We start from the raw sequence: 21,476 nt of genomic DNA on the forward strand, positions 1-21,476 counted from the left end.
GCAACCGTACATGCGTAACAGTAGTTGTCTTGAGCTATTCTAGTAGTTGCTGTAGCTAGGGCTTATCCGTGATATGCAGGATGTGGATATCTACCCAAAATTTCATGGTAACTGATAAGGATAGTGAAAGGTTTGTTCTCCTACCTAGTAGACTCCACTAGGTGGATGTCCATGCGCTGCCGCGGGTTTGTTTGGTAATTGTACAATATCGATGTATAACAAAAAAAAAAATTGGGATAAAAAAGTTTGTTTTCTCTGTGGTTTCAGGTTAGAACCCTGTGGTTGCTCATATGATGGCCACTGAAGGCTTACATGGTCGTTAACTTCAGGGCCCGTGAGATTAGTCGAGGTGCGCGCAAGCTGGCCCGGACACCCACGTTAAACTAAAAAAAAACTAAAAAAAAATAAAATGGAAGAACTTTCTCAATATGCAAGCAAGATTACGGTACTGTATTGTAAGGAAATGAATGTTGTGGTTGAGCAATTGCAAAGGCAGATGAAAGAGATGGTCATGCGTCATCAAAACTTGAATATTAAGTGCATAAGAAAACAAAAGGCTACATTTACTGAACATGGTTGTTGTTCGAGGAATTCATAACAAAAAGATGTTCGATAAATCCAAAAGAGCTAAATATAGCAGCGTATGGCAAGAGAGTTAAGTAGAATGTTGTCGAAGGAAGGAAAAAAGTATGTGGCATCACAAAAAGTACATTCATATGGCTACATAGCTATATGTCCTGCAAATGGCCAACATGATTAAATTAATAGCTGAAACAAAAAAGATTGAAAAGGAGGAATTGCTATCCATCCCATTGAAAAGATCTGAAAGGAGATCTAATCTAATACATGCTTTTGTATGCTCGTAAAACTAGCCATGTTATGTATAATTAAGCAAATGCCTAGGTGTAACGACAATAACTCATGCGAGAAACCAACTTATTAATAAGTTGTCGTTTCTGTCAACAACTGTCGGGTCTCAATTTATTAAAGTTCAACCCAGGAAAAGCTGGCCATAAGCAACCACAGAAACAACAGCAAGGTGATGAAAAAACCAAGTGAAACACGTCATCTACCAGGGCAAACAGTCCAACTAAAGCAATGCGCGCCAACTGGTTTTAATCAATGCAGCTCAGGCAGAATATGTTTTGAAAAAAGCAAGAGTTGGTGCAAAATGACAGTGGAATGCTATATCAAGCAAAGATGAATATAAACGAGCATTATAGTTCACTTGATCAAGCACAAGTGACTACATAACGTAGCTCGTAGTGAAAGGAAAAGGAAAGCTAAAATAAAACAAATCAACAACGGCAATCAACAGAGCTCTAATTCAGATTACTATGGCATTCAATAAAATAGGTGACAGTCTAGTCTCTTTAACTATTATCCACAATATCAGTTTGATAAAGGACTAAGATTGATGGGGTACGCATATTGTACTATTATGACGCAGCAGAGAATAAATGGAGAGTTACCTACAGCGTGGGTTGACGCAGAAGACCATTGTTTTTTTCGCAGTGGTTCAGATGCTTCGCAGCTAGAAGAAGCAACTTGGTTATCCTATTAATCAGCTTATTCGGGAGGGAGACTCACCGCATACGTCAGGGCTGTCACCATAAAATGTTGTTAGTGAGGCATCTGTGCTTTGTAAATGCAAGAGAAAGGAAAAATACTCATTGAAAGGTATATGGGAGAAGAAAAAAAATACTCATCAGATGTAAAAAAGACCGAAGAGAAAACACAAAGGTGAAAAAAATGCTAAAAAGAGAGCAGCTGGGGGTATGAAAACAAACAGAGACAACAAAGAACTTTTATCATATAGCAAAAAAAAAAAAGTTCTTGGCCGTAAATGATGTTTAAAGCTATAATATCTTATATAGAGTTTATAAAGGATGTTGTTTCCACTAGCACAATTGTGATTACTTAAAGATATTGAATACCAAAAATCAATAAGAAATCAATTGAGGCATACTTTGTCACCAATGCTAAGTACGTAGTACCCTATATTCTGAGTTGAAATTCACTAAAACTGCAAAACATCTGCGTTTTCATATTCCTTGCTTATGATATCTTTTAATTCAGTCAATGCTGCTTTTCAAACCTCTCAAGCAAACGCAAAGATCAATCCCCTTACACACTTGGTAAAAAAAATAATGTGCAAAAACTATTTAAGGGGTCATTACTATCTTAAAAAACAAAAAGGGGAAAAGGAAAGGAAAATAAATGCACCTTTAATCTAGGATTCTGTAAAGCAATTCTTTGTCAATGGAATGTCGACGAAGAAAAAATTGGCAGCAAGTTCAACCAAGAATTTTTATGTTGGCATAGCATATTTTTTGCTTTACTAATTATTGAATAGACAATTGATTATAAAGAAAACCATGCCTCAACACAGCGCAAGCTAGCGAAGAAAAAGAGGGCGACTCACCCCTCACTTGAGCTACATAAATTCCTATGAAATGCAAACCATCATAAAGCAACCACAGGGTGCAAAGAAGTTTGTGTAGTAAAATAGAGAAATGTAGAAACAACTAACAAAACGATGGAAAACAAATATACAATTTGTAAAATAAGTTTTCAATGACACGGAGTGAAAAAAAAAAAAGCCATAAATTCTAACCAAACAAAGCACACAGATTCTCCAAAAGCATGTTCGACTCCCTAACCAGCACCACAATAAAAATCACACGGGCTCTTGCCAATGTTCAAGCACAAATTAACAACAAAACATTAAAAAGAACAAACCAAGTCGAACAAAAAATAATCACATCCCTTTCTTTTCTAAGGCAGGCTACTAACTGTAAAAAAAAAAAAAAAGCCATAACCAGAATGTAATCAGAAATCAAATCCCAAGGAAAAAAACATCGGTAAAAAACTCTTGCATAAACATGAAGGAGAAACGGACAAACCAGCACTCCACAATCTGACAGCCAACAAACCAAGCCCAGTAGCCCTTCTCGAAACAAAACCCAAGAACCTAAGAACAAAACATAAACAATATAAAGTACCGAGAATCAGCAAAACAAAAGAAATCATCAACAACAGACCATAAACCTCAAATTCAAGTGGGAAAAATCATTTAAAAGCCACTGTTACTACTTTTCTTTTCGAGATATATATATATATAAGAATCTTTCTTCCTTTCCTTCCAGCTCGACTTCTCTATGGCTCTCACTGTGATGCAAGGGTTTAACCCTCTTCAACACGCCACCATTCTAGTTCACTTTGATTTTTTGTCACCGGTTCACTTTGCTTTTTTGTCGTCGCTTTCAGATCTCGAGCTCCATCGCTTTGCGCTGGTTTCAGCGAGGTCTTTGGTGTTTGTGTTGGTTGCTTGGGTATCTGGGGTTTTATCAGCGATGTATTTGTGGGGTTTTCATGGGCTTTAGGCTTAAGCTGATTGACTTCTCTAGGGTTAGCGGGTTTGGTGTTTTGGATTTTGTACGGCAAGTAAATTTTGCCTCTGAAACTATAATATTCTGCAGTTGTAAAATTTCATTCTTTTGCAATTGAGAGATCATTGTCTTCTTCTTTTTCAAGTCTTTCTAATCACAAATACCTCTCTTGCAATTGTTGCCAGCCTAATTAATTGTGCGAAACACTGTAGTAGCAATCCATTGTATTCCGTGATAGCAGCTATAGTGTTCCCCGCATGATTTAGTTTTTGTTAATTAAAGACCAGATTAAGGCTGAACAAGATAAAGAGTAATAACGGAATCGACAAGAACAGTATCCATAGGAACTTTGTGCTAACCACGGTTTTTCGATACAGCAGAAAGATTAACTAAGGATGAACTTGAAAAGATCGGATTAACATTATTGTGGGCTTAGCCTCTTCAATATTAACGGAACTGGCATTTCTTACCACGCACTTGGGAGAAAACAACAAACACAGAAAAAGAAAAACGAGCAAACTTTTTAATTGCAGGTATTTGACGTAGATGAGTAAAAGAGAAACTAATAAAAGCACCTGTGAATATAAACTCGATTCACTAGCAGTTTACACTGGAAAAAGTTGCTCCAAAGTGGAATTCGAATGCGGAACAGTGAGAGGAAATACAACTAATGGGCCGTTTGGGTAAGAGCAGTGGGCAAAGAAAAATTTCTACCCAATGGGCCTGATCGATTTCAAAATCTCACCTCGCATAGTCCTCTAGCCCGCTGACTGGGTAAAGTAATCGACTAGTGATGCTCCAAAAGGCCCATTCAAACATAGCCCGTATGTTTTATTTTTCAGCTCGAAAAAAAATCGAGAAATAAAGAGTTCAAACCTGTTTGAAATGAAGGAAAAAACACAAGAAATCAAGAATTCTTCAAACTTAAGAGTGGCCCAGATTCAAATCAAGTTGCCGTCGTGAATAGTCCGGCTAATCCAGGTTCTTCTTGACCCTGTGAGCCTAATCCATGACTGAAAAGTTTCATATAGGAAAAAATGGGGGAAAACAATTAATAAGAAATCAAAACCTGTTTGAAATTAACGAAGGAAAAAACACAAGGATTCAAACTTAGAGTGGCCCGGATTCAAATCAAGTTGCAGTCGTGAATATTCCGGCTGATCCAATTTCTTCCTGACCATGTGAGCCTAATCCATGTATGAAAAGTTTCATATGGGAAAAAATGGGGGGAAACGATCAATAAGATGGAGAACACACACGATACATGTGAAGATGATGACATTTTCATATATATTTTTTTGTGATCAATCAAATGTTAGCATATCCAGCAACTAAACTTCATAAGATGCTTGAAATCAAATAAATTGAAGCATGAACAGTTAGATATATAGTCAAGGAAGCAATAGCAAAAGGCAAGCTCGCGATATAATAGCCATCTCAATGTTGAAAATTTGAAATCATTGAGAGCGAACATAAACTGCATGAAAGGATATAAGGTTTCCGATTCTGTAACAAAACCAATTCATCATATATGCATGACTAATTCTAAGCTTGAAATATCAAGAAATTCATAAAATCACATTTTCCAATGAAAACAGGAAAATGCAATATCCATATTCAACCTATCATGAAAGAAAAAAGTTTTCGATCCTAAAACAAACAGGTGAAACTTTGCCCAATGATATGTTAGTCATGGGAGTGTGAGTGCAAATTAAGGATGCCAACTCTAGTCACAGGTGCAAGCCAATCCGAAAAACTTGACAGCAATGCACCACCAAATCTAGTTCGCCATGGCACTATCTAGCTAGATACAATTTATTCGTCCCGATGCTTCAAGTCTTTGTTCCGATTGATTGTCCACGAACTTCCTGCCCTGCCTTATCAATTGCAATCTGTGCATCACGGCACTCAGGACTACAAAAGGCACCCAAGTAACTGCATTGCAAAAATGGTGTTACTCCAACTTCATTAAAATGCACTAATCTGCAGATTCATCTAAAACATTCTCCAGCAAATACAAAAAATATACGGTAGAGAATAGAGAAGCAAAGCCAAAAGGAAAACATCCACTATTAAAAGATAGGTTATTGGCATTGGATTTTAGCAGCAGAATAATTCAGTTGATGATTTAGCAACGGATTGTATTTATATAATTTTTTTTAATGTCAACAACAACGGATTTAGTAACAGAAAATCCATTGCTGAAAAACAGTAAATTAACTGTCAAAAAAAATTATTTAAAAAATTAGCAATGAATTTTAGTTTTATCCACAACAGATTAGTTAATTGTTAGTAGCTCTATTTTTTACAAGTGATCTAACCAGATGAAAAGGTATAATATCTATTCCTTCCCTATTTCCGGTTCCCTTCTCAGCAACCGCAAGCATCACATGCAATAGAGTTCTTTTTCCTCAGGAAGGCCACATGAATGATCCCCTACTAACCCTAACAGCACTACTTTGCTTAATCAATTTGCCTTTAATTGCTCAAAACAGGCAAACAAAAAAAGATACAAATCATGACAGAGGGCAAACTCCAAGGTATACTTTTATTTCGCAATTTTCTCAGATATTGATAAAAAAAAAAAAAAATAGAGCAAATTGCTTCTGTTCTTAGAAATTCTTTGATACAATGACAACATGCAAAATCAATTATGCATTATTACTTTATTTCCAAAATCAACAAAAAAAAACCGCGATAATTGCAACATAGAATGAAAATAATAAAAAGAAACAAAATCTTACCCGTACATATAGACATCCTGTTTTTTATTCAATCTCTTCTTGCAATAGCCACACCTATCAAGAAAATGCTCAGTCTTCACTAATCCACCTCCTATATCCTTCTCTTTCTCTGGCAGCAGCGGCTGAGGAGGCGAGACCGTGATAATCCTCTGGAGAGACTGATCGTCCGTGTCATCAGCAACGAAACCAGCATCCCACGGCGGAAGTCGGTGGTTGCTGAAACCAATGTCGCTGAAGCTCTGCGTATGAGTTAAGCGAGAGCGCTTGCCTGGCATTGATTGATTAATTTGGGGATCTTACAGAAATCCAAAAATTAGGGTATTGAGCGAGAAGAACGAGAGAGAAGCAAAAGGAGAGCGAAACTGAAACTGAAATTCTTTCTTGCGTGCGTGCGGAGAGGAGCGCCTGAGTGTCTCTTCAGGGTTTATATAGGCTACTGTGGGGGCCCCTGGTTGTTAGCGAATATATTAGAGATACCTTTTAAGTTGTGTTTTTGGGTGTGGGTGGTGATGTGGTACTGTGTGATGTAGAGCATGGTAAGAGAGTTAAAGTCACCAATGAGATACCTCCCAATTTGGAGTGTTTAGAATCTTATTATTTGAAGAGTTTTTATCCACATTTTTTTTAATAAAATTAAGACCCAATAAGAAGGGGGAGCTTTTTTCCTCTTCTATCCACTAGGATGAAGACCGAGGCTTTAAGAAAAAAAATATTATTATAAAATAATGTTTATGGTGAAAAAAAAAAAACCCATCCTAACAATTAAATTTATTATATACTCGAAAAACTAACCACAACCAAATTTCTAAATAAATTTTTAATACTTGAAAGGTGATTGTAGTTTTATATTTAAAGTTATGGTTTAATAGAAAATTAAAGACATATACAAATCAAATTAAAAATATTAAACATAATAAATATTAAAAAAAAACACGTCTCTTTATAATAAAGAAGGTAATTGAAACTTATAAATTGTCTGCGTTCTCAACCTTTTAAATCCTTTCTATTAATGATGAAAATATATCAATAATGCTATTAAATAGTTCACTCTCACTCCCAACATGAATGGACACCCCATTCATATTGATGTTGATGCCCATTATAGCATTAAAGATAACCATTCCAGACTAGATGTGATCAAAAATACATAAATGGAAAAAAAACATTATAGAATAAACTAATTAAAAGGTTGGATGATTTCATTTAGATTTACATTATTCATAAACTCACAAAATTATGTAGATTTACTATTTACTTTTTAATAATTCATTTTGGCCCTCTAATTTTATTTTATTTTTGGTGATTTGATCCTAATCAAACCTAATTGCCTTTTATTTCTTAGACAATGGTGGAATTGGAAGAAGATGGATTGAAATGAAAAAGGTGTCAAACATGAGTGATGCACCAAAGATTTCTTGAAAAATACACGTAGATCCTCAATCTTTAAAAAATAACACAATTTATACAATTTGGATCTTTTTAAATTTCTAAAATTCATTTTTGGTATAGAAGTTTATTTGTATTATTTTTCAATCACTGGTTAAAGAAAAAAGGGAGAGAGATAACTCGATGAATTCCAGAGATAGGAAAGAAAATCGATGTTTTTCTTGGTTTTCACGGGTTATATGTAATGAGAGAGGCTTGATGATGGTTTTTTAAAACTTCAATATTGCCTAAAAAAATATATTTAAATCTAGGAAGTCAAAACTAACTTGGTTTGATTTTGAGTTTTTGAACTATTTTTTGGGTATTTTGGGTTGACGGGTTGGTTTTGTAGTGTTCTAAGAATGTTGGTGAGGTGTTTTAGGTTAAAATAAATTAAAATTGAATTTTTTAGGCAAGAGAAACGTTGCCCTAAGTTTTTAGCTATCACAGCAATGGTTAAAATTTGAGTTTGTAGACAATACATCGTTTGCTTTGGTGGGCAATGTTCGCTGGCTTATTAAACAAAATTACACATTAATTTTTTGCTACTCTGTACCAATCAATTAATATTCATATTCATGCGCGCACGCGCATATATATATATATATCCACACGTTCAAAAAATCTATTAAAATATAACTTCTAACTTCGTATAAACCCTAATTTTTCAACAAACTTAGTATAAAGGAAAAGATCTAAAACAATACCATAAATTAAATAGAAAAAAATTAAGAAAACTTACTCAAGATAAAGGAATTAAATAATCAGTTGGTAACATGGGTTTGGAAGAGATTTTTTTTTTCAGCAAAGGAAAGGGGAAGACAGTTCAGAGGGAAGGGGGAATGGATTGAAAATGGCTGCCATATTATATATACCAAGCTTTTGGACCAAACTAATGTACTAAACAAATTGCTCTTAACTTAATGGGCCAACAATTTAAAATAATTCTATGGGTCTCACACTTTCGATGGATAGATGAACATGGGTCGTACAAGATCCCTGGTTACTAAGACCACCTCGTTGATGGCCACGAACATTATGGTTGTGTGGCAAAGAGCTAGCTCCTTGTCGGATCAAGAATCTTATTGCACAAATAGCTCGGATTGGAGCTGGAATTATTTGAAAGATGAATATTTGTGTTTTGCCTCTTTTACTTTTCTCAACTAGCCCATCAATTAAACTAGAATGGCTATGAAAATATTTCTTCTAAATAATAATGTTGTGCATTGAAAAATAATTATTTAGCTTAAAAGCTTAAAGCGATAGATCTTGTAGCCCTTTGATCAGCATAATTATTATATTATATTAAATAATTATCTCAATTTAAGATTCTGAATTACTAAACGAGATTCTGAAATATAATTTATTTATCACACTTTAACATATATACATGAGGTTTTATATATGAATCATGTGCTCACTTTTATTCTCGCATCAAATAATTATCCAGTAAGCAATTTTGTGGCAGCTGCATAAAATTAAAGGAAAATCAAGTAGACAAGATGTCCTATTTATTTATTTATTCTTTTTTTTTTCATCCAAGGCTAGTACGAATACATCAAAGCCAATAATAATAATAATAATAATAATAATAATGTGAATTTTTTTGGCTTTTTTGTATGTAGCCTCAGCCAGTCCGACGTCGCACTGCGTGCTTGCCATTTGTCAGCATCATCATTTGAAGTGTAAATCCTTGAAATTGACTGCACAATATTAAAACAAACACATGTGAATTTATAAATGTTAATGTTGCTTCGAGAATTGATTTTATTTTTTAATAAGAGAACAAATTTTAAGAAAAAGGGTCCACAGAACATGAATCTTGTAGCTTACGAAGGGTCTCTTTGGCCACACAGTCAGCGTCGCACTTCATTTCGCAGAAGGAGTAGCCATTGCCCTCGCTCTTGCATTTGTCCTCGCAATCATTGAAACATGCTGCGTAATGATCATCCACCTTGTTTGCAGTGGTTAGGTGCATTGCTGCAGCAGCAACAATGCACATGAGAAAAACTGCTACGAGTTTGTTGGCCATCTTGTCTCCTTTTTGCTCGTGTGTTTAATTTCTTCTCTTGATTCGATGGATGATGCGAAGAGAAGAACGAAGGATTGAGGTATTTATAGAATCACAGAGTCTAATTTTGTGCAGTTTGAATCCATTTTTTTCCTGCAAAACTTGTGGTTAATATTCCCATTGCATTCCTTTCGGATTTGCTGAAAGAATTGAATGGTACAGGTGCATAGAGCAACTTGGTCAAACTCTCTTTTAAATCACCACCAATCTTAGCACCACACACGCCAAAAAACAAGAGGGGACGGATCGAAAAGTTCAGCTTAAATATTTTTAGCAATATCCTGTTTTTCAATTTAAAAAAACCGGAAGATGAGGGAGTGATTTATAGTGCTGCGCTTTCAACCAACAATAAGATCTTGAAAGGTTTTTCCTGGGCCATTACATATCTAAGTAGAAAGATTTAAAGGACATGTCGTTGTACCCAGCTCGCTTGTTTTTCACTCTCAGGCAAAATTAATAGCAGTAACAAAAGAAAAGGAAGAGGGGAGAGAGAGAGAGAGAGAAGGTAATTAAATGCATGTTAGGACATGGGATTGGTAGGAGATGGACAAGAATAACTTGCAATAAATTTTCTTTCATAGGTTTCTGATCAAAAGTTTTGAAAATACAATATTAATATTTAGTGTAACGTTCATAGATATCTTGAATGTATTAAAATATATTAATATGTTAATAAAAGAGATCGTCTATACTGCCACAGTAGAGTGGCAATTCAAGAAGCCATCGGTTTAGTGGATAAATGCATTTCCGTGATTTGTTCGAGGCAGGAAGTGGTTCCTCCAAATTTCGTAATCAAGATAGAGATAGTCCAAGGAATATGCCTGGCGGGAATCTATCAGAAAAAAAACCAGCGATGCACCTGCATCCTAAATATTCGAATTCAGTATAGGCATCTTCTAATTCTGGTTTTCCTCCTAGATTGTCAGTTTTTTTTTTCTCGAGTATGTTTTGGTGTTATAACCTTCTGGAATGATAATCTATATTAGGATGATTAATTAGGCAGCCACATCAATTTACGTGTCTGTAGTTTTTCTCGACTTCAATGCAGTGCAAACATAATTAAATAGAGTTCTGAAAAGGTTTCTCCAATGGTTTGTTTGTTTTGCTTGTGAGTATCAGGCTTCATCTTCCATCATTTGCCTTGTACTTAAATTTATCAAACACTCCTGTGTCATCATACTTGTCTAGGCGTTACAGTTCAAAGGAGCTTTAGCTGATGAACTATAATGAATTAGCAAAGGCATTCTTTTCCTACGTTCTGTTATTTTGTTTTCTGACAACATGACGTTGATCAGCTGTGTTCGTCAAGTTTTCACACCAACAAAAAAACAAAACAGATAGCAAGAGGGATGAAGATGAAGAGGCTGTAGCTTAATAGAATTTTTTTGAAAAGCATGATTGCTAGAAATATTAGCAAGGAAGATGGTGGCGAAACATGGGATGGCATAGATGCTGAGGGGAACAGCACTGGTCGGATCCCTGCAGTTGCTGGTGGGGCTTCTACTTGCACCGGTGGGGATGCTGGTGTTAATGGTAGAGTAATTTCAGATTCTGGTGCTGGAGCAAGTGCTACTGCTTTGAAAGCTGCCAAAAGCAACTTGGAGCTTAATAGAATTTTTTGAAAACCATGATTGCTAGAAATATTAGCAAGGAAGATGGTGGCGAAACATGGGATGACATAGATGCTGGGGGGGACAGCACTGGTCGGATCCCTGCAGTTGTTGGCGGGGATGCTACTTGCACCGGCGGGGATGCTGGTGTTAATGGTAGAGTAATTTCAGATTCTGGTGCTGGAGCAAGTGCTACTGCTTTGGAAGCTGCCAAAAGCAACTTAGTAAGTAGTTCAGGTATAGAACTCTCAACATAAGTATTATCTTACTGGTACAGAAACATTCAAATTTTTGTCTTCACCAATAGATAATCTTTCTTTTCAAAATCCAAGAGCAGGGGTTACCTCGTGGGCTTAAAGGAGCAGCAGCTGGAGGTGGAAGAGTTGGCCCTAGCGAGAAGGGACCTGCCAATATTCCAGTGAAACAAATTGTTTAGCCAAGGTAGGAGTATTTGTATTAGGTTGACAAATAACGTATATAGTTTATGTTTTAGTTTCCATATTTTTTTCCCAGAGTAATTAAGAATTGTAAAGGATCCATGAATTTTCAACCACCTGGTGCTGGCAGAGGGGTCCCAGATGCTGTAAAATACAATACAATTATCATTAGAAAGTTTAACAAACATTGACAGAACTAAAAAGATTCTTAGCAGGTAGATTTTAAGTCCTACATTTACACTGTCCCGGCACGCCACAAGCGCCGGGGAGAGAGATAGCTAGAGTACGGTTAATTGGTAGCTGAACCGGAACATTGGCTGTTAGTAGTAGACAAGCGCAATCCATGCCAGTGCTCATCAGTGACTTCAATGAACTGCAACAACTAGCAGTTGGTGGTGAGCCATTGCTGGTGCTTCCAGTTATAAAATTAACACACGGGGTGAAGCTTGATATCATCGACATGGTGCACGGTGTATTAATTTGCCCATTCACTGAAATTACTAAGAGAGTTGATAACAGTGCCATCAATTTGATTACTTTGAGCCCCTCCATTAGTAGTTTTGAACGAGCTGCAAATCTTGTTGATTAGAAGAGTATAGAGAAGAACCGGGTTATATGGGTGGAGATACGAAAATCATATATAGATTGGTGAGGGCAAAAGAATTGGAGGGAAATAACTTGTAGATTTGAAATGGGTTCTGGAGTTCAACAACTATAGCTAATTTCCCATGGTTGAAGGAAGCTTTTTATTTACTTCCCCGAGTCTTTAAAGGACAGGAGTCCGAGTTAGGTATGTTAGGCATGCCGGTCATAGTTTTAATTTGTTTTGTGTGTGTGTGTGTGTGTGTGTGTGTTCATTGGTAAATTGTATCATTTGTCTCTGCTTTTTTAACTTAGTTCAAGGGAAAGCTCAACTTGATGCCCGGCCCAGCGGCAGGTTAAACCCGGACTCGGGTGATCTGAAGTCTTAATCGAGTTTGTTTATTTAAAATTCAAGCTAGTAATTGGCTTGAAGAAAACCGTTCAACTTGCCTGGTCAATCTAGAATTTGGGTGACTCAGCAAAATCTAAAAGAGATTTTTATTTTATTTTAATATGTGTTTTTTTTATTAAAGAGAAATTTTTTTTTTCAAATTTTTTATTTGATTATTAACTCATTTCAAAGTTTGCTATATAAATACGAAAAGAATATTTTATTTTTTTAATATAAAATTTGAAATCCTTTAGTATATATACTTTATATTTACAAGTAAAAAGTTATGTTTTTTAATATGAGATAAAAAAAAATTTTGATTTAAATATTTTAACTTAAAATAATAAGATAATATCTTTATAATGCGGGATAAAAAAAATTTTGAAATAATTTTTGAAATTTTATTATTTATAATATATAAAATTGTTTCTTAATTTTTTTAATGTGAAATATTATTTTTTTTTTTTTTCTAAGGACCAGTGAATGTTTCGGTAGAAGCTTCATCCAAACTATTCATTGGTGACCATAACATTGAGATTGCTTTGTTTATAACGAGTAACAAGAAAATTGGAACCTTCCTTTTTGTGAGCACTTAGGTCATATAATGAGTAAACTTAGTATGGTTGAGCAGAACATTAAAATATATGCCGAGGACAAATGAAAACTTGCCATCTTTATGTCTAGAGATGTTTAGTTATATAACAGCCCTTTGATTTAGTTAGAGTTGGTCATCCAAATATACCAACAACCTTGTCTCTATTCCACAAGCTTTCCTGTATAAATCCATTTCCTTTCTTTTGCCTCTCACTCAAAATTCCAACCAGACATTTGACTAATACTACCAGATCATTCGAGGCATCCAAGAACTTGCAAGAGCAGTCAATGGCTTCAAGTGGGACTCGTATTGGTCTAGTCCTGCTCCTTGTAGCCATAACATGTGGTGGAGCCATGGCTCAATCAAGCTGCACTAATACTCTCATGAGCCTGGCCCCATGCCTGAACTACATTACAGGAAATTCAACGAGTCCATCATCTTCCTGTTGCTCACAGCTAGGCAATGTTGTCCAAACATCACCACAATGCCTTTGCTTACTGCTCAATAATAGCGGTGCCTCTTTAGGCATCAACGTAAACCAGACTCTTGCTCTGAATCTCCCCGGCTCTTGTAAAGTGCAAACTCCACCGATCAGCCAGTGCAATGGTAATCCAAATTCTCAACTCCTGCTTGTCTGTGTTATAAACACGGTAGTGTTAGATTCATACTGACTTGACTTTATCATGGTAAAACAGCTGCCACTGCACCCACGGCTTCAGCAACTCCACCAGTAAGCTCACCAGCCAGTTCACCAGCCAGTTCACCTGCGGATTCATCTGATCAGACACCCGAGCCAGCTCTTACTCCATCAGCATCAAACATTCCTTCAGCTTCAGGTATGTTCAGGAAATGTCAATTGTGCAAGCCTTGCAAGCTTAGCTGGATAATTACTCGATTACCATGGATTGATAAAGAATTGAAATTTGATCTTTGATCATATGGATGAGACGAAATGTAATTTTGGCATGAACCAAAATTCATACGGCTGACAAAAATTAAATAAGCACATGCATGAAAGCATCAGTCTAAGCAATTTCTATTTATAAATGTTAATAGGAACGAATTCTGAGGTCAGCTCTTAATTGATAAATGCAGGAACTGGAACTGGCTCTAAAACAGTCCCATCATCAACTGGAACATCTGATGGAAGTATTGTCAAAACACCCCTTCATTTTGTGCTCTTCGTTCTCTTTGTGGCATGGAGTGGTTCAACTGTTACCAAATTCTGAGTCCCAAAAGTGGTTTGTGGAATTATACTTTGAAAGTTTCCAGAGTGATTTGTGCCCTTAATTTTGCATCATCGATTATGATTACCGGATCCTATTTATTTTTGTACAATTCTGTTAAAGATGATTCTTGTCATCACCTGTACAGTGTGATTGTATTATTTGTTTGGTTTGCATAATGAATAATGAAAGCCGTACTGGTTCCTTCCTAAAACCATTGTCAATTCTTCAATCTCCAATTTCCTTAGCACTTGAAGATGGGAACCTCTGATAAAGAACGATCAATCCCAGGAAAAATTCCCCTCAGCTATCATGAGAAAGTTCACATCACATTACAGAAATCTATAAATAGTTCATTGCAGTTTAAGTTTTAGATTACCAATTTTGTTATGCTTCCATTCTAGTTCTAGAGGATGAAGCATGCGCATCTTCTTCCGCCAGCAGATTGCTGTGGAATAATGAGATTTTCAGGGAGTTGCATCGAAAAATTATACGAAGTCTTAAGAATTGTGTGGAAATATGATCAGGGCGGGCAAAAAAGTAAAGCAAAGGAGAAAACGTAAATAAAATGAACTCCAAGTGATTGGAACACCTGATGTTGTTATAAACTTTCGCAATGCCGAGCGGTATTTCTTGAAATTAGCCGGCAGATGATAAGGTATGAGATGTACCGAGAAACCTGGTGGCTGTTGCTGTCTGCTTCACTAAGAAATCGTCGGTTTAACTGAGTAAATAAATAAAATAGATAGAAGATTCCTCTTTTTTCTAGAGCAGTGAGCAAGATATGACTAATTTGAAATTAATTGAACGAACAATTCATAAAAAAAAAAATTTGCAATATTTCATCTCTAGTTCCTTACCCTATCAATTTCCAATTCCTAGTTATTAACTAGAGATTTATGGGAAAATTGATTAATTTTAAATTAATTTCATTTTTAATTAAATATGCAATGCAATTCCCAAAATTATTTCAAATATTTTTTTTTATAACCAAGTGATGTGAAAGAAAAAAGAAAAAAAAAAAGTTGGAATGGAGAACGGTACTTGACCAATTGGCTTAACCTAAATATATAAGCCTAGTTGTAAGTCTTGGTTTAGGTTGAATATTAGATAGCAAGTGAGCCCAAACTTTGACTTAAGAAAACTCCAAAATGAAATCATTTTAATAAAAAAAAATATTTATGTTTTTTCATCTTCTAGGAGGTAGCATCTCATCAACAAATCACTAAGTTAACTTGTAGAGAAAATATCTTATAACATTATAAATGAAAACTAGCGGGTAAAACCCTAAACCATTCCATCAAACTTTCATATAGTTCAGACTAATCGTTAAATGCTTTCACAAATTCTTCTACCATTAGTGAACCCATAAAATTGGGTTGGGTTTTTTACTATGCAAAAGTTTACTCTTCATGTTATACAATTTTTTTTTTTTTCAATTTGATTTTTAATTTTTTTTTAGCGATTTAGTCCTAATTGAAGACCAATTAATTTTGACTTCTTATGAAAAGATGAGATTGAAAGAAGAGGGACCAACATGAAAAAAGGATCAAACATGGATGACATGTTATAAGTTTCGCAAAAAATACACTTTGATCCTTGAACTTTAAAAATCATGCAAATTATACAATTTCAATACCTTAATATTTTTTCAATTCAATTTTGATACAAAAGTTTATTTTTGTTATTTTTATAGTCCCTGATTGAGAGAGGAGAGAGAGAGAGAGAGGTCATTGAATTCTGACGATAAAGAGAGAAAAATATCGTTAACACCAATTTAGATCACCAAAACGGACGATATTTGTGTTAAATTGTTTCATTAATGAAGGGAGTTCATATCATGTGTTTTTTTACCATTAAAGTTTGTGAAAAAACAAATTTGAGTTCGGATTAATATTTGAATTCTTGTTGATTTTGGTTTTTTGGGTGATTTTTTATTTTTTTTATGTCATAGATAAATTTATCATATTTCTATAATGTTTTATATATGTTTATAATAATAAAAAAAAATCATCACGAGCGGATAAATCAGATAATTATCATTTGGCATGACAGGCGCGTGGACATGACAAAATGTGGGATGAACGAGTCCAATTACAAACAGAAAAAAATAAAAGCCTAATCAGCAGGCATGACAAGACAGACCCGCCGCTTGGGCATGACAAAATGTGCCAGAAGTCTTGTTACCAACTAACCTTTTCTTTTTGCTCTTCTTATGAACAGTACTACGAACATGACATGAATATACCACCAATCTACTATGTTTCTAAGTAAGCTGACTCTACCGTCCTTACCTCTACACAAGTTGTCGTGGCTTATGTACGCATAACTGCATAAGCGTCCATGAGCTCTCATGTGAGAGGTTCTAATTTTTCAGAACTTATTCTTTTCATCAACATTCCATTACTATTTTGTAGCATTCACTATCTGCTGCACATGTATATACCAAGCTTACTTTAGCCCCTTGAAACTTTTTTCTTCACCATTGAAGGGTCTTCGAACCTTTAAGGGGACTTACTATGTCAGTTTCCAGTCACTGCAATCACTCCACACCTCATAATATCAGCCACCAGCTCATTTTCAACATGAAAGCTTATCTATCTCGGAGGATTTCCAACCCCATCCTTGTGCATTTGTAACATGTACAATTTGCCAGATCAAATTATAACGTAGATGAAGTTCTTTCCTCCAAATTCTGAACCAGCCACGTTTTGTTCCTCATATTTTGGATCATACTTGAGGAAGAAATTGAAGAGTCACACCCACGGGTTATATGCATATGATTTATTTACAACCTTTTCAAGTTTGATTAGTTTTTCAAGATGAGTTACGAATGTTTCTTTAGGTGAAAATACATAAGAACCCAATTTCTTGGACATTGGTTTCAGCAGTACTTGATGGTCTTCAATTTATATGCTTAGGGACCAGCAACCTCCTATCAGTTTGCATTGCTTAGTGGATTTTTTTCTAAATTTCTCGTGGGCTTTCAGCTACATGTAAACAATATTGGAGCAAGTGTGACCTTCTTCAGTTCCCATCTGATCGGATGCACAGCACATACTGTGTTCTTGATCTTTCGTACAAAGTAGCCTGAGCCTCATATTCAAAGCTGGTAGTTCAAAAGCTCCACGGCTCCCAAAATCATCCAGAAATATGAAAAATTGCTGATCTTGAATCTAATTAGACAACAGTAAGTAACAATCACGAGTTCAAAAATAGTTGGCCAGCCAACCATCTTACACTTAACTCCATTGACACATCAACGCATCATCACTGGTGTCTGATAACAAAGTACGGTTGTTAAAACAGATAAACAAGATAATTCGGAAAATTTCCACCAAAATTTCTATAGTAAGGAACTTAGCTTTCAAGTAGCAAGAATGGTTGAGCTTCTTGCAAAATTTCTACCAAATGCACCCCAATATTTTAGTAAAAGTTGGCCATCCATATATAACTACAATATTCTGTTCCACACTAGCCTCGGACTATAAATCCACTCCTGAACTCAGTCTCTTCAAACCACAGAACTGAGCTCCTGTGCGTAAACTGCCCCCGGCTAGACATATAAAGATCCTATTCTCCTCAAATTTCTAGCTTCCTTGCTTGCCACATAATTCAGCACCTCCAAATGGCTTCAAAAGGGGTTCAGTTAAGTCTAATGCTAGTCCTTTCAATGATGCTTTGTCATGGAGCCACAGCTCAATCAGGCTGCACCACCGCCCTCATGGGCCTAGTACCATGCCTGAACTATGTTACAGGAAATTCCTCGACTCCATCATCTTCCTGCTGCTCACAGCTAGCTACTATTGTTCAATCACAGCCACAGTGTCTTTGTACATTGGTCAATGGGGGTGGATCCTCATTTGGTATTGCTATTAACCAAACCCTGGCTCTAGCACTCCCTGGAGCTTGTAATGTGAAAACACCACCAGCTAGCCAGTGCAATGGTAGAGTGTCGACTTGTGCTTGTGCTTAATTACATCTCATATTTTATAACAAGAAGATTGGTACATATTATTAATATTTGGTTATGTTTAATCAGCTGCTAATGTTCCGGCAACTTCACCAGCAAGTTCTCCAGTGCTGAGTCCTCCAGCAGATTCTCCAGTGCTGAGTCCTCCAGCAGATTCTTCAGATGCAACACCCGAAGCTCCCACTACAGTATCAACACCAAGCATTCCAGCAGGTCAATAACATTTCAGGAATTAGAAAAATTCAAGCAGTCCAATATTTTCCCTAAACAAAAATAGGCAGGCCAGCTATAATCATCACATAGGAAAATATGTGAAAGTTTTGTAGCAAAATAAATGTCAATCTCTACTGTATACATTACATCCTGTTTCTCTAACTTGACATGTTATTTCATTGATGACTGCAGGAAGTGGATCTAAGACAGTCCCAACATCAACAGGCACATCAGATGCGAGCATTATGAGAATGCAACCTCATCTCACAATCTTCGTATTTATCAGTGCTTTATGTGCCTCGGGCATCGTTAGATTCTGAGCTTTCTACCTACAAAGAATCGCCAGAGCTTGTTCTCCCAGTTTGCTACTTCATTTTCACTTGTAACTATGTGGAGTTTGCATTGTTGCTGTTTTATGTTGCATCTGTTGTTTGATTGTCGAAACTTGTGAGAATGACAAGCTACCCCTGTCCTTGCATCTGAAAGTACTGAAGTGAAACATGAAATTTTTAACAGCTTACAAGATACAGTTTCTAGTTATCTGAAATTGAGAAGCTACAAAAATGTTGAGATATATCTAAATATTTATGGATTAGCAGACAATGAAACTAATTACAGAAACTGCTAATTGCTAGAAGAACAGAGTTAAACATTGCTAAAAAAAAGAGAGAGAGCATTTCAGATTCAATGATCGGGTGTTTTGTCTTACAAATTTTACTACAAGAAATTAGTATACTCAAGTTATTGCCTTAAATCGTATTTGAAATTCAAGTTACCATACAAATTGCAGAAAATTTATCCTGGATAATTTATGTAAATAGCTTTGGCATATGAATAGGAGGATTTTCTAAAATATAAACATTCAGTTCTTAAGATAGAAAATTAAAAGCTATCCAAAATCATCCTTTCACCATTTATCCATTCATCCATTAGCCATCCATTGAAACTGATCAACTAGTGAACATACGAGCTCTTCAGCATCTATATTTTGACCATGGGTGGCATAGTGGACACTAAAGCATTAAAGTACACATACAAGATAGCATTTTTTTTATTGTTCTTTCATGCCTTGCACGAAAAAGAAAGTAGGTGTGCTATAAAGAGGGCATTCAGCTTAGTTTTAGACCAACTTCGGCATCTGATTTATGAGGTGTAGATTCTGCACTGAAAGGCAAGCTGAACGAACCAGAGAGACACACTAGTTCAACTTCATTAAAATAAAGGGAAAATGTAGGAGAGTTGTTTACCAAAGATTCTGTTATAAAGTAGGAAAAATTGGCAAACCATATTAGCCAGCTGCCAACCTTTTGTTCGCAATCTTCCCCTTTATAAATTAACCACGGCCTTTTCATCCCCTACAAGCCGAAGAAAACATTCTTCTCTCTACATTTCTAAATCATTGTTGCCAAGAACTTTCATAGAATTGACCCAATGGCAGTTAGAGGGATGGAGGTTATGTTTGCTATAGCCCTTATCGGAACTTTGTGGGCAGGAGCTAAGGCACAATCATCTTGCACCAATGTGATCATAAGCATGTCCCCATGTTTGAACTACATTACAGGAAACTCATCGACCCCGTCTTCATCATGTTGTACACAGCTTGCGAATGTTGTCAAGTCGCAGCCTCAATGTCTATGTGAGGTCGTCAATGGCGGTGCCTCCTCACTTGGAGTCAATGTTAATCAGACTCAGGCTCTGGCCCTCCCTGGTGCTTGCAATGTTCGAACTCCCTCTATTGGCCGCTGTAATGGTAAGCAATTGCAAGTAATCCAAGCTCTAATATAATTTCCTTTCAATGCAAATAGCTAATTCATTTTATCATCTGTTCGAACAGCCTCTTCGCCCACAGATTCTCCATCAGGAACACCAAATTCTCCTCCTACAGGTACAAGATTCAATCAAGTTTTCCAATTATGTTAACAAATCTCCAATTTGCGACTCGAATTTACTCACAACATAGTTTTATCTTATTTTTTGTTACTTCTAGTATCAGGACCACTGGACAAGAGTCCATTTTTTATACTTTTTTGCGTGTTGAGTGCAGGAAGTGGATCTAAGACAGTACCATCAACGGATAATGGAACATCAGATGCAAACTCTACGAAGTTGGCAATGTCTCGACTCTTCTTCCTGCTCTTCATCACGTCATATGCTTCGACCCTGGTCACCATATGATCTCTTGCTACCATTAGTACTGTTACTGTAACATGGGAGTCCGAATATTCATTTTCTTTTGGCATGAGTGAGTCGTGCGCGTGTAAGATATAGCATAATTCTTTTGGGGGTGCATTTTTGGAGTTGATCATATGTATACTCCTATTACCAATAAATAAAAGATTCTTGGTTTTTCATACTGCTCTGGAGATTAATTAGAGGCAAAATTTGCTTACTGAAGTCGGTGTCGCATACAATTCGACGCAACGCTTTTTAAGTAATCGGTAATTGATTCAAGGTAATCTTTGTTTTTGTATTGTAAAAGTATTTTTAAGAAAAATTAAAATATTTTTTTTAATTAATTATTTTTGTGTTTTTAAATTGTTTTGATATGCTGATATTAAAAATAAATTTTTTAAAATAAAAAAATATTATTTTAATATATTTTTAAATAAAAATACTTTGAAAAACAACTCATCATACTCTCAAAATAAAAATTTAGGTTATGTGAAATAAAATTTTCATTAGTATTTAATATAAATATAAAATTAATGTGAAATTAATAATAATTTCGTACCTTATTCGTTTGGATTAAATCATTTATATTAATTAAAAATAATATAAATATAAAAGAAGATGAAGTTAGGATTTCATTTATCATTT

General features: G+C 35.6%; 5 protein-coding genes and 1 long non-coding RNA gene across 10 annotated transcripts; 3 read left to right on the top strand and 3 right to left on the bottom strand.

Moving 5' to 3' along the window:
• Positions 1-434: 434 nt before the first annotated feature.
• Positions 435-6,521, bottom strand: LOC112326609 (FCS-Like Zinc finger 7). Of its 4 annotated transcripts, none has more exons than XR_008058484.1 (4): positions 6,137-6,521; positions 2,907-5,327; positions 1,477-1,604; positions 435-737 (listed from the first exon to the last, which is right to left on the bottom strand). XR_008058484.1 is itself a non-coding variant. In XM_052450350.1 (2 exons), exons 1-2 carry the CDS (start codon positions 6,409-6,411, stop codon positions 5,225-5,227), a joined length of 378 nt encoding a protein of 125 aa, XP_052306310.1. In that variant the 5' UTR covers positions 6,412-6,521; the 3' UTR covers positions 2,597-5,224. The 4 variants fall into 4 exon arrangements, 1 of the variants encoding a protein (XP_052306310.1); XR_002980358.2 differs by having other exon boundaries at positions 1,473-1,604; XR_002980357.2 differs by lacking the exon at positions 435-737 and having other exon boundaries at positions 1,304-1,604.
• Positions 6,522-9,039: 2,518 nt separating this feature from the next.
• On the bottom strand, positions 9,040-9,719 carry LOC112326588 (uncharacterized). The gene is made up of 2 exons (XR_002980305.2): positions 9,395-9,719; positions 9,040-9,264 (listed from the first exon to the last, which is right to left on the bottom strand). It is a non-coding gene; the product is annotated as an uncharacterized LOC112326588 (long non-coding RNA).
• Positions 9,720-10,675: 956 nt separating this feature from the next.
• Positions 10,676-12,389, bottom strand: LOC7480024 (non-specific lipid transfer protein GPI-anchored 16). Of its 2 annotated transcripts, XM_052450490.1 has the most exons (5): positions 11,913-12,389; positions 11,797-11,823; positions 11,587-11,646; positions 11,356-11,449; positions 10,676-11,143 (listed from the first exon to the last, which is right to left on the bottom strand). In XM_052450490.1, the coding sequence occupies exons 1-5, from the start codon at positions 12,229-12,231 to the stop codon at positions 10,945-10,947; spliced, it is 699 nt and encodes a 232-aa protein (XP_052306450.1). In that variant the 5' UTR covers positions 12,232-12,389; the 3' UTR covers positions 10,676-10,944. The 2 variants fall into 2 exon arrangements, with proteins under 2 accessions (XP_052306450.1, XP_024450871.2); XM_024595103.2 differs by having other exon boundaries at positions 10,983-11,449; positions 11,913-12,382.
• A 1,042-nt stretch (positions 12,390-13,431) lies between these two features.
• On the top strand, positions 13,432-14,687 carry LOC7480690 (non-specific lipid transfer protein GPI-anchored 15). The gene is made up of 3 exons (XM_002300792.4): positions 13,432-13,853; positions 13,943-14,083; positions 14,343-14,687. Exons 1-3 carry the CDS (start codon positions 13,535-13,537, stop codon positions 14,474-14,476), a joined length of 594 nt encoding a protein of 197 aa, XP_002300828.1. The 5' UTR covers positions 13,432-13,534; the 3' UTR covers positions 14,477-14,687.
• Positions 14,688-17,971: 3,284 nt separating this feature from the next.
• LOC7480025 (non-specific lipid transfer protein GPI-anchored 5) lies at positions 17,972-19,182 on the top strand. The gene is made up of 3 exons (XM_002300793.4): positions 17,972-18,420; positions 18,516-18,659; positions 18,852-19,182. The coding sequence occupies exons 1-3, from the start codon at positions 18,102-18,104 to the stop codon at positions 18,977-18,979; spliced, it is 591 nt and encodes a 196-aa protein (XP_002300829.2). The 5' UTR covers positions 17,972-18,101; the 3' UTR covers positions 18,980-19,182.
• A 148-nt stretch (positions 19,183-19,330) lies between these two features.
• On the top strand, positions 19,331-21,010 carry LOC7480027 (non-specific lipid transfer protein GPI-anchored 5). Its single transcript, XM_002300795.2, has 3 exons — positions 19,331-20,409; positions 20,494-20,544; positions 20,704-21,010. The coding sequence occupies exons 1-3, from the start codon at positions 20,091-20,093 to the stop codon at positions 20,832-20,834; spliced, it is 501 nt and encodes a 166-aa protein (XP_002300831.1). The 5' UTR covers positions 19,331-20,090; the 3' UTR covers positions 20,835-21,010.
• The last annotated feature ends 466 nt before the right edge of the window (positions 21,011-21,476 follow it).

The sequence above is a fragment of the Populus trichocarpa genome, chromosome 2, assembly GCF_000002775.5.
Source record: "Populus trichocarpa isolate Nisqually-1 chromosome 2, P.trichocarpa_v4.1, whole genome shotgun sequence".
Lineage (NCBI taxonomy): Eukaryota > Viridiplantae > Streptophyta > Magnoliopsida > Malpighiales > Salicaceae > Populus > Populus trichocarpa.